This window comes from Nerophis lumbriciformis, linkage group LG32, assembly GCF_033978685.3.
Source record: "Nerophis lumbriciformis linkage group LG32, RoL_Nlum_v2.1, whole genome shotgun sequence".
NCBI lineage: Eukaryota > Metazoa > Chordata > Actinopteri > Syngnathiformes > Syngnathidae > Nerophis > Nerophis lumbriciformis.
In genome coordinates, this window is record NC_084579.2 from 28,272,559 (window position 1) to 28,291,023 (window position 18,465).

General features: G+C 38.8%; 2 protein-coding genes across 3 annotated transcripts in view; both read left to right on the forward strand.

Moving 5' to 3' along the window:
- The first annotated feature begins 70 nt into the window (after positions 1 to 70).
- Positions 71 to 5,644, forward strand: timm10b (translocase of inner mitochondrial membrane 10 homolog B (yeast)). The gene is made up of 3 exons (XM_061927122.2): positions 71 to 377; positions 478 to 573; positions 5,073 to 5,644. Exons 1-3 carry the CDS (start codon positions 351 to 353, stop codon positions 5,337 to 5,339), a joined length of 390 nt encoding a protein of 129 aa, XP_061783106.1. The 5' UTR covers positions 71 to 350; the 3' UTR covers positions 5,340 to 5,644.
- A 5,493-nt stretch (positions 5,645 to 11,137) lies between these two features.
- Positions 11,138 to 18,465, forward strand: part of LOC133574788 (potassium channel subfamily T member 1-like) — a 69,691-nt gene continuing 62,363 nt past the window's right edge. Inside the window, exons 1-2 of one of the 2 annotated variants that reach the window (XM_061927071.1) lie at positions 11,138 to 11,283; positions 15,772 to 15,933. In XM_061927071.1, the coding sequence (XP_061783055.1) occupies positions 11,138 to 11,283; positions 15,772 to 15,933 (308 nt within the window). The remainder of the gene's footprint in view (positions 11,284 to 15,771; positions 15,934 to 18,465) is intronic. The other variant, XM_061927072.2, reaches the window with a different exon arrangement.

Sequence of the window (18,465 nt, forward strand, 5' to 3'; positions counted from 1 at the left end):
ACGGATGGAAGGGTTAAAAACTGTACCTTACAATACGGACAGTAGTTGCGCTTCACAGCCTGTAGAAGGAGAACCGCGCACTTCTGTCACACAGTCTACCTAAAATACTGTCGAAGAAGAAGAACACGGAAGTTTTGATATTCAGAAACGCGGCGCCACACACGAATGTCATGCCGTCCTTTGCACTATTTATGTCTTGTTTGAATGAGGTTTGAAATGTGAATAACTCATAGGAGTCATATGTTTTACTTAACTTTACAGTGGGAAAAAGTGCTGATTTTGCGGAGTTAGCGAAACGCTTATGCCGGAATTAGAATTGATCTAACAAGCTAACTCCTATACGTCAGACGATGGATCAAGACCAACAACTGAGAAACGTAAGTCAATATTCTACATGGTTATTTTTGTGGAATCCAACGCAACGTCTCTTTGCGGTGTGTATAAGCTGCTTATAATGATGTAAATGCTGTTTTGTAGCTGCGGGATTTTCTTCTGGTTTACAACCGCATGACTGAGATCTGCTTCCAGAGATGCACCAGCAACTTTAACTACAGGAACCTCACCATGGACGAGGCAAGGACACTGGTTCTCCATGCCATTTCTGGCCTATTTAATACACACAGAGCAATGCCTCGCAGTATCATTTATTGTCACATTGATAAATATATCATCAATATGGGCCATCCTACAGAATTGGTTCAAAGAGAGGCTGGAAATATTTTAACATTTTTTAAGTTGTATTTTCAAACGTTGTGTGTGTACATATATATATTAGGGCTGCAACAACTAATCAATTAAATCGATTAAAATCGATTATAAAAAATAATTGGCGATTAATTTAGTCATCGATTCGTTGGATCTATAATATGCGCATGCTCAGAGGCAATTGTTTATTATTATTATTATTATATATATTTTTTTCCATAAACCTTTATTTATAAACTACAACATGTACAAACAGCTGAGAAACAATAACCAAAATAAGTATGGTGCCAGTATGCTGTTTTTTTCTTTCTTTCAATAAAATACTGGAAAGGATAGAAATGTAGTTTGTCTCTTTTATCCGATTATTAATCGATTAATCGAAGTAATAATCGACAGATTAATCGATTATCAAAGTAATCGTTAGTTGCAGCCCTAATATATATATATATATATATATGTGTGTATATATATATCAGATATTGTAATATATATAAATATACACACACACATATATATATATATATATATATATATATATATATATATATATATATATATATATATATATATATATATATATATATATATGTATGTATGTATATGTGTGTGTATATTTATATATATTACAATATCTGAAGTACACAATTCTGTTAACTTGTATTTTCAGATTATTTGGAAATGTTTGTCATCTCCCCAAATTTGTCACTACCGGATCATAGCCTTCAAATATGAATATAAAAGATGTTACTTTGTTAAAATCATGATTACTTACATTGTGTAAAGATGATTTTACAAATAATTACTGAGGTTTTTTATGATAAAATCCATAAGAATTAATTCAACAAATGTTCTTACTTCATCCATCCCTTCATCCATTTTCTACCGCTTGTCCCTTTTGGGATCGCGGGGGGTGCTGGAGCCTATCTCAGCTGCATTCGGGCGGGAGGCGGGGTACACCCTGGACCAGTCTCCACCTCATCACAGGGCCAACACAGATAAACAGACAACATTCACACTCACATTCACACACTAGGGCCAATTTAGTGGTACCAATCAACCTATCCTCAGGTGCATGTTTTTGGAGGTGGGAGGAAGCCGGAGTACCCGGAGGGAAGCCGCGCAGTCACGGGGAGAACATGCAAACTCCACACAGAAAGATCCCGAGCCCGGGATTGAACTCAGGACTACTCGGGACTTTTGTATTGTGAGGCACATGCACTAACCCCTAGTTCTTACTTCAATATATAAAATTCTTCAAAATCGACATACAATATTTATTTTTAAAATGCATAACACTGATCAGATTGATTTCAGAGTTAATGATTTATGAAATTGAACATACACTTAACCAATCAGTATCATACTATTTTAGTTGATAACGCAATATACCTGCTGAATGTTGGAAATATTGCAAACACTAATGTTTTGTAGTCAATAAATTGTTTTTATTTTTTTTTTGAGAAAACTGTTTATATCAGTTGAAAATAAGTACCCACGCGGGTTCAGTATTCAGTGGTAGCATGGTGGGGCAGTGGTTGGCGCTTGTGCTTTGCAGAGAAAAGGTCCTAGGTTCCATTCTTGAGCTCTGGGTCTTGCTGTGTGGAGTTTGCATGTTTGCAACTGTGTGAGTTCTCTCCAGGTACTCTGGATTCCTCCCACCTCCAAAAACATACAACTGGGGATAGGCCACTCCCACTTCCATAGACATGCACCTGGTGATAGGCTGATTAGCAACACTAAATTGACTCTAGTGTCTGAATGTGAGTGTGAATCTTGTCTATCTGTTTTGGCCGGGCAGAGGTGGTGACTTGTCCAGGGTGTACCTTGCCTTCCACTAGAGTGCAGCTAGGATAGGCAGGTCTAGGGTTAGCCTTCCTTTGCTCCCTGGCCGATAAATCATTGATGACTTCAAACTTTCCTTCTTAGTTTCTTTTCCTATTTCTTTCATATTCCTTTTTTTAATATTCTTGGTGATAACTGGGTCAGCCTTTACTCTGTCTCTGTATTCTCTCAACCTTTCTTTTCCACATTTTTTTATTTGGTTTTGGCACGTCGATTCTTTCTCTCTGAACTCCACAAGTACAGCTAGATGGATGGATGGACCAGCAGTACATTAAAAACATGCTTATTTGCTTTAAATCGATTATTGAAACAATGATTTTTGAAAATAACTAATTTTAAGACTTCAAGAACACATTATTTCAAAATTGTAGGACTAAACTACTTACTATTTAATTTTGTCACTACCAAAATGATCATGTCACCATCATATTTATTAATGAACATATATTTTGGGTGTTAGAATTCTTGCTAATTTTGACCATAACTGAATAATGCTGGCAAGCATATGGCTAGCAAACACATCTTTGAAGAGTTGAACACGCATAAAAACACAATATGTTGCATAAAAGCTGAAAACGTTTACATAACGGAAGAGAATATGTGTTCGGTAGTACCGTATTTTCCGCACTATAAGGCGCACCGGATTATTAGCCGCACCTTCTATGAATTACATATTTCATAATTTTGTCCACCAATAAGCCGCCCCGGACTATAAGCCGCGCCTACGCTGCGCTAAAGTGAATGTCAAAAAAACGCTGCGCTAAAGTGAATGTCAAAAAAACAGTCAGATAGTTCAGTCAAACTTTAATAATATATTGAAAACCAGCGTTCTAACAACTCTGTCCCAAAATGTACGCAAATGTGCAATCACAAACATAGTAAAATTCAAAATGGTGTAGAGCAATAGTAACATAATGTTGCTCGAACGTTAATGTCACAACACACAAAATAAACATAGCGCTCACCTTCTGAAGTTATTCTTCATTCGTAAATCCTTCGAATTCTTCGTCTTCGGTGTCCGAATTGAAAAGTTGTGCAAGCGTGGTATCCAAAATGGCCGGTTCCGTCTCGTAGAAGTCATCGGGAGTCAGTGTCGCTGTTGTTCTGTGAATCCTGCCTTCCGGAAAGCTCGGACCACAGTTGTGACCGAAATATCTGCCCAAGCATTTACGATCCACTGGCAAATGTTGGCGTATGTCGTCCGAGGCTGTCTGCCCGTCTTAGTGAAGGTGTGTTCGCCTTCGGAGCTGTGTGAAAAAAGCCACCCGGCCTCTTCGCGTAAACTTCCCTTAACCACTCGCTCATCTTTTCTTCATCCATCCATCCCTTCGAGTTAGCTTTTATGATGACGCCGGCTGGAAAGGTCTCTTTTGGCAAGGTCTTCCTTTTGAATATCACCATGAGTGGAAGTTAGCATGGCAAGCTAGAACCACAGTGAAGGATGACTTCTCATTCCCTGTGGAGCGAATATTCACCGTACGTGCTCCCGTTCCACAGTGCGGTTCAGTTGCTGTGAAATACGGTAGTAATCCGTGTGCGGATGGAGAGATTGCGTCTTTTTATGAACCGGATCGTTTAGTAGGAGCCATTTTGTGGTCTTTACAGATGTAAACAGGAAATGAAACGTACGGTGATATCCGCGCGTTTTTTCTTCTTCTTCCGGGGGCGGGTGAAGCGCTTCCTGTTCTATGGGGGCGGGTGAAGCGCTTCCTGTTCTATGGGGGCGGGTGCTTTCCTTGGCGGTTGCTTGCGTAGAAGAAGAAGCGCTTCCTGTTCTACCGGGAAAAAAGATGGCGGCTGTTTACCGAAGTTGCGAGATCGAAACTTTATGAAAATTAATCGTAATAAAGCGCACCGGGTTATAAGGCGCACTGTTAGCTTTTGAGAAAATTTGTGGTTTTTAGGTGCGCCTTATAGTGCGGAAAATACGGTAACAGTTTTTAGACATACACACTTATTTCTAAACTTTGGAACACATTTATTTAGAAACTATTTCCTAAGCAACAATGAGGCGGATACATGTAATGTCACTTCCTGGTCAAAAATGTAGGAGTGTGGCCTAAATTTAGAATCAGCAATGCCTCTAAAACTCGTGTTTCAGTAGTGACAAACTAGGGACATGATTTTTTGTGTGCAGTCTTTTTATTTAAAAATGAAACCTACAATGAATCCCTCTTTCAACCTCTGTTTAAACTTAATCATAAAGATCTTTTAAATTATACAATTGAAACAAATCCAAACAATGTTTTAAGCAGTACTTTTATAAATTGAAATGTAGGGGTTATGTTGGGGCACAGCTACTTCTCAATATAAAGTACTCTATAAAAGATGATTTTGTATTTATCTCTTATTATTATTCCAATTAATGCCTTGGGTTGAAACAAATCATAATATAAAGTAAGTAAAATGCAAGTTTGAATACTTAAGTGTCTTATTAAATAAACCCTTTTCTTTTTTGGTTAAGGGACCGCTCTTTGCTTTAATTTGGTAGAATGCCCCATTTATAACAGAGACTTCTGCTATAGGAGCGCTGTGTGGACAGCTGTGCAGGGAAGCTGATCCGCTCGAACCACCGCCTGATGGCCACCTACGTGCAGCTGATGCCCCGGCTCGTGCAGCGGCGAATGGAGGAGATGGAGAGCAAGGCTGCTGCGAATAGGGCGGCAGAAGCAGCCGGTTCTCTCGCAAGCACATCCGAAACCTCAGTTAGCACAATCCCACCGCCTCAAGAACCGCTGTTGTTACCTCAGCCAGTGACTGATGATATCCACACATCACCGACTGAGACATAAAGGCTCACGACGTCTGCTTCCCTAAGATGGCAGCAAACTCCTTTGTAGCCGACGTCCCAGTAGGTGGCACACAAGTGGAACAACTTAACAGAAACAGAACATGGTGCATTTTTTGGGGGGAAATGATGACATTTGTCACAAAAGTCAACAGTTGACTGGGAAATGCCTAGTGGGATGCATTGTGGTTGTCAAAACCTTGCATTGGTAGTTGACAAAAGGTGCTGTCTCACCAGTTTATGGAAGTGAGTTATTTAACGCATGTTCCAAACTGTAAAATAAAAATGTGGCTTGGTTGCAACCCCTGAGTTAGACAGCAGCCTCTTTGAACTTTCAGACAAAATTTACAGGTTTTTTTTGTGGCCCTGGACAAGGAGTTAAGAACATATTTGCCACAGGCACTAACCAGTCAACAGAAAAATAAATTGTTAATGTAGAGTGTATAATTAGTGGGTTCTCAGTTCTCTGTCTAAAGTGCTAAATTAATCAGTCATGCAAAATTCATTAAATGCACTACGTATGTTTGGCATTATGAAAATTTATAAAATGAATATATAAATATATTCAGTACTGTCAATCAATTGTACTAAAACATTTTAATTGATAACATTTTAAAAATGAGTCAACATATTTAGTCAATGTACAAAACTACAGGTAACAAATCAGTTGACACGGAAAGTATTCAAACCCCTTTAATGTTTCAGTGCAGCCATTTGCTAAAATCAAAAAAAGTTTTTAATTCTCTTTATTGTACACTCAGCACCCCATCTTAAAAGAAAAGAAAGAGAAATGTAGACATTTTTGCAATGTATTTGTATGTAAAAAGAAAAACTGAAATATCACGGTCATAAGTATTCAGACCCTTTGCTCAGTATTGATTAGAAGCATCCTTTTGAGCTACAGTACATCCATGAGTCTTCTTGAGAATGAGGCAACAAGTTTTTCACACCTGGATTTGGGGATCCTCTGCCATTCTTCCTTGCAGATACTCTACAGTTCTGTCAGGTTGGATGGTGAAGATTGGTAGACAGCCATTTTCAGGTATCTCCAGAGATGCTCAATAGAGTTTAGGTAAGGGCTCTGGCTGGGCCAGTCAAAACTGGTCACAAAGTTATTCCGAGGCCACTCTCGTTATTTTAGCTGTGTGCTTAGTGTCATTGTCTTGTTGGAAGGTGAACCTTCGGCCCAGTTAGTGCTCTTGAGCACTCCAGAAGAAGTTTTCTTCCAGGATGTCTTTGTACTTGGCCACATTCATCTTTTCCTTCAATTGCCACCAGTCGTCCTGTCTCTGCAGCTGAAAAACACCCCCATAGCAGGATGCTGCCACCACAATGTTTCACTGTTGGAATTGAATTGGGCAGGTGATGGAGTAGTGCCTTTTTTTCCCCCTCACACATAATGCTTAGAATTTAAATCTTGGGTCCCATCAGACCAGATAATCCTATTTCTCATAGTCTGGGAGTCCTCCATGTGTTTTTTGGCAAACTATGCAGGCTTTCATATGACTTGCACTGAGGAGAAGCTTCCGTCAAGCCACTCTGCCATAAAGCCCTGAATAGTGTAAGACGGCAGTGATAGGTGACATTGAGGAACATTCTCCCATCTCCCTACTGCATCTCTGGAGCTCAGCCACAGTGATCTTTTGGCTCTTCTACCACGATTGCTTAGTTTGGCTGGATGGCCAGGTCTACGAAGCGTTTTGGTCGTCCCAAACTTATTCCATTTAAGGATTATGGAGGCCATTGTCCTATTAGAACTTTGAGTGCTGCAGAAATTATTTTGTAACCTTGGCCAGATCTCTGCCATGCCACAATCCTGTCTCCGAGCTCCTTGGGCAGTTCCTTTGACCCCATGATTCTTATTTGCTCTGACATGCCCTATGAGCTGTAAGGTCTTATATAATAATAATAATAATGGATTAGATTGATATAGTTTTTTTTATAGAATCTCAAAGTGCTTTACAAAGAAGTGAGAACCCATCATTCATTCACACCTGGTGGTGGTAAGCTACTTTTGTAGCCACCGCTGCCCTGGGGTGGACTGACGGAAGCGTGGCTGAAGAAATGTGTCGTGCGATGCTTTGTGGAAAACACCGGAGGTTGTAGTGATTTTAAAATGCAGACGAACGACGTGGCAGTGTGCAGTAAAAAGGGGACTTATTGATTAAACAAACTGAACAAAAAGCGAGAGCAACAGGGAAGTGCTCTGAAAGGACAGACTGAGGGAAACAAAGCATAATGCTGGAACACAGCAAAGACACTTCCTAGGAATGTGGAGAAGACAGTGTCCACAAAGTATGTGCGTACTCGAGCTCAGCTTCAAATTAAACAACGTTATTGATCCCTCAAAGTTTGCGACGCTTACACATGGCCCACAATAAATAAATAGTCAAAATACATAAATAGTACAACAACACAGCACTCTGAAAATGTTTAAAGTTTAAGAGTCTGAGTGCAGAGGGGACGAATGATTTGGAAAAGCGATATGTTTTACACAATGGAAGGGCATAACGTCGCCCTGAAGGCAATAGAGAGAATCACCCGCAAGGACATGGCTCAGGGAGGCGAAAATGCTCTTTGCTTTTCGTAGGATTTGCTGGTTGCATAAGAAGTTTAATTCTCGTAGTTTTACTCCGGTAATCTTAGAGCAAGACTTAACAATACTAGTCAGGCTGTTTCGATCTTTGACTGAGAGACGGTAACAAATAAAAGAAAAACGCATGAGACTCTCAAATGTTTGATGAAAACGGGCCTGACAGAAATAATTTAGCTTCCTGAGAAAATGAATTGTCTGTTGTGCTCGCTTCACTATACAGTCTGTGTTCACATCAAACTTGAGCTGGTCGTCAAAAAAAGGTCTTCAAGTATTTATATGATTATACAACGTCAACTTTTTTGTTATGTATAACATAAAAATGTCCTTATTACGTCTGAAATCAATAAATAATTTGGTTTTAGGTACTATTAAAGTTATAGTCACACCAGGAGATAAAATCAGTGAGTGCGCTCTCATGCTTTGATTGTGAACCATAGAGGAGGGACAGCAGTGCCGTATCATCAGAGAATTTAATCAGATCGCTGTCCTCCTGCATTCATCAGTATACATAATAAAAAGTAAGGGTGAAAGCCACGGACATATCCTTACCTCAGAGAGACAGCCGTTTACAGAGACTCTTTGCCAGTTAAAAAGTCTAAAATCCATAACACGAGCTGGTGAGACAATTCAAGTTCAGACACAAGCCTCTCTATTAAGGGATGTGGCTGAATTGTATTAAATGCTGAAGAGAAATCGGAAAATAAGAGACTGGCATGGGCTTGTGGCTTCTCTATGTGTTTGTAGAGGATGTTGAGTATAAAAAGCTTGGCATCATCTACACCTCTCCCTGCTTGATAGGCAAATTGTAATGGATCAAGTCCCTCTATAGGAGACATGACCAGGCCTGTAATAATGTTTTTCAAAGATTTTCATGATTAATGACGTTAATGCATCTGGTCTTAAATCACTAAGTTGTTTAGATTTACATGTTTTTGGGATGGGGATCACAGTAGAATATTTCCAAATGCCAGGAATCTGGTTACAGTTCAGTGACATTTGAATTATATGTTGGAGGACACTGCAAAGTTGGTCAGCACAATATTGGAGACTTTTTAAGGAGGGAAATATCGGAAAAATAATCCTCAAAAGTCACCAGTGAATCATGAATAATGTCCTGACAAACCAATGGTGTCGCAAACTCAACTTCAATAGTGCTAATTACAAACAGAAAACAGGTGAGGGGGAAAGTGCTCGAAGGCAGGTGTAAAGTTGCTGCAGGACAGGGGAAAACAGGAAGTGAAAAACCACAAAATAAGAGCGCAAGAGAGGAACTAAAACTATACCCAGAAAATCACCAAGAAACTCAAAATAAGGAACGGCGTGGTGTGCCAAGCCATGACAAAATGGAGAGCATGTGAGTTAAATATAAGTGTCACAGCAAAGGGGCTGAATACTTATGACCATGTGATATATATGTTTTTCTTTTTTTTTTAAATACATATGCCAAAAATTTTACATTTTTATTTTTTCTGTCAAGATGAGGTGCTGAGTGTACAATAATGAGAAATAATATGAACTTTGTGATTTTTAGCAAATGACTGCAATGAAACATTTAAAGGGGTCTGAATACTTTCTGTATCAACTGTACATGCTCTACTTAAAATCAGTAATTGGGTATGACTTGAGAGATCGCGAAGTGAGAATGCAAAAACAATAACTGGCTACGGCTTTGGGCATTTACGGGGATGGCATTCCCTCTGTCATTTATTTATTTTTCGCTTACTTTGCCTTTTAATGGTTTTGCAGAAAAATGTAATTATGTTTGAAATAATTAGTTGGCACTAGGGTTGTACTGTATACAAGTATTAGTATAGTACCGCAATACTAATGAATCATATTCAATACTATACCGCCTCTGAAAAGTACCGGTCCGCCACCCACCCAAAATGTAAACAAACGCCATGGGTGGATCTAACCTGATATCCCCTGAAATTATACCAAGTACAGTAGCGTATCTAGTCGATACTACTATAATTACGTCTATATTTTTTGGCATCACATCATCTTTTGTTTTTGTTTTATTTATATTATGTTTATAAACTCAGGAAATATGTCCCTGGACAGATGAGGACTTTGAATATGACCAATGTATGATCCTGTAACAACTTGGTATCGGATATACCCAAATTTGTGGTATCATCCAAAACTAATGTAAAGTATCAAACAACAGAAGAATAAGTGATTATTACATTTTAACAGAAGTGTAGATAGAACATGTTAAAAGAGAAAGTAAGCAGATTAACAGTAAATGAACACGAAAGGGACAAGCGGTAGGAAATGGATGGATGAACAAGTAGATTAATAATTAATTTTCTACCACTTGTTCTTAATAATTTTGACAAGAATGATAAATGACACAATATGTTTACTGCATACGTCATCAGCTAAATTAGGAGCCTTTGTTTGTTTACTTTTTTACTAAAAGACAAGTTGTCTTGTATGTTCACTATTTTATTTAAGGACAAACTTGCAATAAGAAACATATGTTTAATGTACTGTAAGATGTTTTGTTAAAGTAAAGCCAATAATACAATTTCTTTGTGGTCCCCTTTATTTAGAAAAGTACCGAAAATAATCAAAATAATTTTAGTACCGGTACCAACATATTGGTATCGGGACAACACTAGTTGGCACTGATAGTACGGAAACACATGTATCTTGTATGCAATTAATTTAAATATTTGTAAACAAAAAATAATGGGTGTGGAACGTTCAAACAAAACGTTTTAAACCGGAAAAAAAAACAGATTTCTAAACAACACTTTTTTTTTAAACCCAAACACTTTTGTTTTTAAATCAAACTTATTTTCCTCATGAAACAGTTTTGTTTGCTTTTTTTTTTTTGAGTGTGTGTTGCAAATCCTGGTGTTTATTTTAAGCTAAATGGTAGTTGTTTTATTATATTAACGGTTGCCCTGATTTATTTCAATCTGAACGGTTGCAGTACCTCCCTCTCTCCGGCAGGTGATGCTAACTTCTCATTCAGAGTTGCTCGTCGTCGTATTTTTTTTTTTTTTATTATAACGGAGGTATGTCTTTTCTTTTCCATCATTCTGCAACCTTCTTCGCACCATGAGACCACTTTACCTCCCACTAAAAATCACAAAGCAACTGTTTGCACTTTACAGAAGTGCTCCATAGAAGCCCACCTTGATGCACGTCAGGAGGTGAAGGAGACCTCAGAGCTTCTCCTCCAGGTGCCTCCGATGCAACTGACCCGGGAAGAGGACTCGGCCAGGGGGGACTCAACGCCGCCGACTTCTCGCAGGTCTCCGGGCAAGATGTGCAGCGAGTGCTACGAAAACCAAACGTTTATTAATGACGATGGCAGCGTGAGCGCCCGCAAGACACGGTAATGATTGACATTTTTTTTTGCAATTGTGTCTTTTTTTTATGTGTAGTAGACATCAGCCATCACAAGTTTAGTTTTTGATTAGTCAACTCTGTGCGAGTGTAATGTTGCTGTACTCTTTGACACTATGGCAAAAATGGAAACCAATCAGGATGTGAAATTTTTCAATTATCAAAAAAATCTGAACACATCAATTTGTCTAAGTCAGCATTCCATTAGATCAGGGGTCGGGAACCTTTTTGGCTGAGAAAGCCAAATATTTTCAAATGTATTTCCATGTGAGCCATATAATATTTTTTAACACTGCATAAAACTAAATGCGTGCATTTTTAAGTAAGAACAACATTTTTAGAACTTATTATTTTTTAATAACATTGTTATTCAGAAGCTAACCAATAGTAAATAAAATACTTCTTACCATAAATGCGACTTCTTGAACAGGTGCGGTAGGAAACGGATGGATGGATTAAAATACATGAGAATGTTATTTTTAACACTGTGATTAGATAGATAGGTATATAGATAGATAGGTCTTTATTGTCATTGCACAAGTACAACAAAACTTTGTTTTCAGCACAAACCCGTTCAAGATTAGACAAAACAAACAGTGTACAGGGTTACAGAACAGGAACGCTGATTGGTCGCCACAAGGCGCCCCGTAAAAGATGGGAAAAAGGTAAAATGCTGGGGAAAGATGAGTAAAAAAAAATACAATCTAGACTGGGCTCCTGGTGGGGATAAAACCTCCGTAGCAAAGCACATATATGTACATATTACAACGTACATCTCGAGATATCTAGCAACAGAGGGAAGGGAGTGCGAGGTCATGATGGTGGGCCGCAGCACTCAGGCGCTGACCATCCATTCATCACCCCTATGGGATTTGCGTCGAGGGCGTTGGGTTGGGGGCAACGTTCCCTCTAAGGTGCGCGCCTGCGCAATTGCGCACTGCTCAAGTGTCCTCTGCGCACAGCAAATATATGCCGTGCACCAAATCAAATCCCATCTGAATTCTAAACAAAATAAACACATTTATTCTGTGTAATTTTGCAATGCAACTCTGAGTGACAGTGACAACAAGCGGCCCTAACGGTGTTCGTCAACACCGTTCAATTGAACACCATTCAATTATTGTAGTCTATCGAGATGCTTCCAGGCCAGGAATTATATCGATCACTTAACCCTAACCCTAACCCTAACCAGGCCAAAACCAACTGGTCATCTGTCACCAACACGCATACCACTAAGCCACTGGTGCGTTTATGGCCACACAAAAAGTCGGACAACTCAAACACCACACAAAATTACACTGACTCCTCAGTCATACGTGTGCTTATTCTACTGTCATTTATTATTAATGTTAATTCATTTATATAAATCATGGAATGCTGTTACTAGAGAACGTTACAGGAATGCACACTTCATCCTACGCTTACATTTCATTGTGCAACATGAGGATGTTTAAGGGGAACTAAATGTGATCTCTGAAAGGGGTACAAATGATTTCCAAAGCAGGACCCCCACCCAGACATATTGTACAATACTAATCCATAGCTTATGAAAAACAAGTTTTCTTTTATTTTCCATTACAAGTGGGCCAAATCACTAATATTAGAAAATAATCTCATGAAAATGACTCCCCTCATTTGAGTGTTATTATAAAAGATTGATTTGAGACAGGTGTGCTGCTGGTATTGCCATGTGTGATGTTGCTCACATGTGCTCCACTGAATGCTCAGGGAGTTTTTGTGTTTGCTCAGACACATGAACAATTAGAGGGAACATTGGTTGGGGGGGTGGGGTGTGTATGTGTGGCGTATATTTTTGTGGTTGCATGTGTGTGTGTAAGCCCCTAGTGTGTCTCTGTTCCGCGGCCTTGATGTTTGTGCAGTCGCTAGTCCAAAGTCAACAACAACAGGTGTGTGTCCATGAGAGACAAGGGAGTTTTTTGTGTCTTCGCTGCACTGTCCTTCAGGAGAGTCTCGACGTCAGGGAAACAATCGAAGTTAGAATGTTTTGTATGCGAGTGAAAATAAAATGTGCTTTTCACTCTAAATTGTCTATGACTGGTCCTCAAACATTACCAGCGGAATTATTCATTACTTATCGTGTTAAGCAATGTCAGCTAAGATTTTTTCTTGAGAGCCAGATGCTGTCCATCAAAAGAGCCACGTCTGGCTCAAGAGCCTTAGGTTCCCTACCCCTGCATTAGATGTTCACATATTTATCTTAAAGTCCTGCAAACATTCAATACTTGAAAGATTATTTATTGTCAATTTTCCATATGCAATGAAATACTGTTTCGCTCTTACCCTGTACTCTAAAGCAAATTGAGGGGGGAAAGGATTCAAATAACATTGTAATAATATTGGGGTCATACTTGCCAACCCTCCCGAATTTTCCGAGAGACTCCCGAAATTCAGCGCCTCTCCCGAAAACCTCCCGGGACAAAAGCCGGAGCTGGAAGCCACGCCCCCTCCAGCTCCATGCGGACCTGAGTGAGGACAGCCTTTTTTCATGACGGGAGGACCACAGGGTGACAAGAACTAAATCATCCAGACTAGAGATAAATTGTATTATTATGTTTATCTTACCTAAAAATAAATATATTTATTTATTTACAAAAAAAAACAACTAAATACATGTTTACTATATTTTGCTAAAAACATCAAAATTAATTGTATTTTTATTTGTATTTTTTCCTGACTCCTTATTACATCCAGCCATAGAATTATACATTAAAATAAATATATTTGAAATAATTGATTTTAAATTATCATAATAATTCATTTAAAATGACCATATTTAATTATTAAAATAATTGCTTGTTTATCAACAACTTTAGCATTTTATTCATTACATTTTGAAACTCTCAGAAGCCAAATTATGTTATATTCCTTAATATTTATTTATGCAAGTTTGAAGTATCAATTATCTAAACACAGTTTTGTTTGCATATTTTCAGGATGTAGAGGGAAGTCTGGGCTTCCCTGCTTAGGCTGCTGCCCCCGCGACCCGACCTCAGATAAGCGGAAGAAGATGGATGGATGGATATATATATATATATATATATATATATATATATATATATATATATATATATCATCATCATCATAGGCATCCGTCCGTCAGTAGTGACGATGGGTTGCGCCTGGGGGAGTTCATTCTCAATGATTCCTCCCACCGTCGAAGCTGGCGCCAATCGGGTGGAACTTAAGACTGCCAGCTTCCGTGTTGTTTCCTCCCTTTAGGGGGGAGGCTGGAGTGACCTCTCCGTGGCGCAAGCCTGGGCAGAAAGTATGGAGATCTTGGGTTGCCCAGACATCAAGATCCCCCTCTCGGCCGTGACGATGTGGCCCAGAGGAAAGCAAGGCAATACATCTGGCATCGGCTTGGCTGCAGGAGCTGCCGGCAGGGGGTCAGCAATGACACCCAGCCGCCTCAGGGGCTCCACTCCTGATTTTCTGTCTGGGTTTACTCCCATAGCCTTTCCTTCTCCCAAAGGTACCACAAGGCAGCGGGTGGGGGGGGCAGGGGGAATGACGACTATTTGACCCATAGATGGGGCAGTGGTTGGCGGATGCCAGGGCGTGTCCACACACCGGTGGGCCTGCACACCTCGCCTCTGGGGCCCACTGCTGCTCCGAGATCCCCTACAGTTTAGCCTGAGACCGCAAGGTCCCAGTTACCGTGTGTGGCCGCGAGGAGGCACTGTAGGGGTCTTGGTGGTGGAAAGGCTGTGTACCAGCAGGAGGAGGCTTACGCACTCGGCTCCTCTTTTCACCCACCCAGGGGCTAGCTGGCGGCGATAGCTGTAAGCAGAAAGTAGCAAGCAGGGGCAGCATGCAGCATGCACTAACTACAAGCACTTCTGCCACATATCTAACGCACTGACGCATCACACGCACCCCGTGCGCGAGCACTCACACACAATATATATATATATATATATATATATATATACTGTATATGTATGAAATACTTGACTTGGTGAATTCTAGCTGTCAATACACTCCTCCCCTCTTAACCACACCCCCAACCACGCCCCGCCCCACCCCCGACCACGCCCCAACCCCCCTCCTCCCGAAATCGGAGGTCTCAAGGTTGGCAAGTATGATTGGGGTATTGTCAAATAACTGACATTAAAATAAGACTTAAAAGAATTGGACATTAAGATATAAAAATGTAAAGAAAATAACCCTCTTACAAAAAAAAAAAAAAATGATGGCCATATCAACAAAAAATGACTGAAAGGAGAAAAAAAGTAAGCTTTTGTCTCCTAATATATTCTACCTTCTGTAAGGATGTTGTACTTAACACTGCCGATGTACCCTTGAACAACCCATTTGTTTTATGGTCGTCACTTGCTATGGAATTCTCGTCCCGGTTTTATGTGTCCCATTGACCCCTTATTCATGCATACGGCTGGTTGTGACCGCTCTCTTTTGTGTTCTCGGTTCACTTTTTAAACCCTTTACTTCCATCCAGCTTGTGTAAGGGACCGCGCCACACCATGAGCAGCACCAGCGGGGTGATCTTGGACATTTCCAGGTTGAAGATGGAGCAAATGGAGAGCGAAGTGCCACCGTTGCCACGTCGCTTCCGCTTCCGAGACCTTCTTCTCGGGGACCAGAGCTTCCAGAACGACAGGTACGGACAGCATTGTGGTTTGGCTTCTAGACACATTAGGACAGGACTAACCAACTACATTATTGGGGGGACCACTTTTTTTTTAGAAAACTAGGGACTTCATTGTGTATATAACATATTTATACATACAGTTGTGGTCAAAAGTTTACATACACTTGTAAAGAACATAATGTCATGGCTGTCTTCAGTTTCCAATAATTTGTACAACTCTTATTTTTTTGTGATAGATTGATTGGAGCACATACTTGTTGGTCACAAAAAACATTCATGAAGTTTGGTTCTTTTATGAATTTATTATGGGTCTACTGAAAATGTGACTAAATCTGCTGGGTCAAAAGTATACATACAGCAATGTTAATTAGGGATGTCCGATAATGGCTTTTTGCTGATATCCGATATTCCGATATTGTCCAACTCTTTAATTACCGATACCGATATCAACCGATACTGATATCAACCGATATATACAGTCGTGGATATTAACACATTATTATGCTAATTTGGACAACCAGGTATGGTGAAGATAAGGTGCTTTTAAAAAAAAATTATAAAATAAAATAAGATAAATACATTAAAAACATTTTCTTGAATAAAAAAAGAAAGTAAAACAATATAAAAACAGTTACATTGAAACTAGTAATTAATGAAAATGAGTCAAATTAACTGTTAAAGGTTAGTACTATTAGTGGACCAGCAGCACGCACAATCATGTGTGCTTACGGACTGTATCCCTTGCAGACTGTATCGATATATATTGATATATAATGTAGGAACCAGAATATTAATAACAGAAAGAAACAACCCTTTTGTGTGAATAAGTGTAAATGGGGGAGGAAGGTCTTTTGGGTTGGTGCACTAATTGTAAGTGTATCTTGTGTTTTTTATATTGATTTAATAAAAAAAAAAAAAAAAACATACCGATAATAAAAAAACAATACCGATAATTTCCGATATTACATTTTAACGCATTTATCGGACATCTCTAATGTTAATATTTGGTTACATGTCCCTTGGCAAGTTTCACTGCAATAAGGCGCTTTTGGTAGCCATACACAAGCTTCTGGAAAGCTTCTGGTTGAATTTTTGACCACTCCTCTTGACAAAATTGGTGCAGTTCAGCTAAATGTGTTGGTTTTCTGACATGGACTTGTTTCTTCAGCATTGTCCACACGTTTATGTCAGGACTTTGGGAAAGCCATTCTAAAACCTTAATTCTAGCCTGATTTAGCCATCCCTTTACCACTTTTGACATGTTTTTGGGGTCATTTTCCTGTTGGAACACCCAACTGCACCCAAGACCCAACCTCCGGGCTGATGATTTTAGGTTGTCCTGAAGAATTTGGGAGTAATCCTCCCTTTTCATTGTCCCATTCAGTCTCTGTAAAGCACCAGTTCCATTGGCAGCAAAACAGGCCCAGAGCATAATACTACCACCACTATGCTTGACGGTAGGTATGGCGTTCCTGGGATTAAAGGCCTCACCTTTTCTCCTCCAAACATATTGCTGGGTATTGTGACCAAACAGCTTTTAAGGACAGGGGGGGCTTAGCCCCCAGGAGATGCACAGGATGTGAGCGAACGTAGCGCACGAGCACAAAACCTCACAAACGGCTAACAAAGACTTAGAAATTATTCATTGTTATTATTATTATTTCAGTCGGTTTATTTTCAATCTGTGTTCGGTACAACAACAAACATGGGTTTGCACAGTGACATTTTGTTTACAGCATCAACAAACAATTACTTGCATGATCCTTCAAGATACACTGAAACACAATGAAAGTCATGGCATTAGCCTCTATGTTATTCATTCAAAACATAGAGGCTAATGCCACGACTTTCGCTCACAAAACAATAATTGTTTGTTCCCAAATATTTTGAAGTTGCACAGATTACATTTTGGGCACATATGTGACTAAAATGGTTGTAAATTCCTGGAAATATTACTTAATTACTTGAATTCAAGTAATATCTGGATCGGGATAATTTGGCTTATATATAATATATTTATATATATATATATATATATATATATATATATATATATATATATATATATATATATATATATATATATATATATATAATGGCAAGTCGTTAAGGAAATTAAATATATATGGAAGTCTGAATAGAAATGAGAAACGTTTATATATACTGTAAATAAGAAAGACTTGGAGTCCGTCTGCTGATCTGAAAAAGAGCCAAAGCTGTCAAAGAGCTGAGGGCGTTATATATATATATATATATATATATATATATATATATATATATATATATATATATATATATATATATATATATATATATATATATATATATATATATATATATATATATATATATATATATATATATATATATATATATATATATATATGTCCTTACGTAACATCACCAGAATGATTGACAATTAGGAGGACCAATAGTCAACATGATCCACCCAGAAATAAATAAAACAAATGGCTTATCGATAAGTCATTTAAAAAAAAAAATTGTTTTAATATTTATTTATATGTATCATTATTCTCCTAC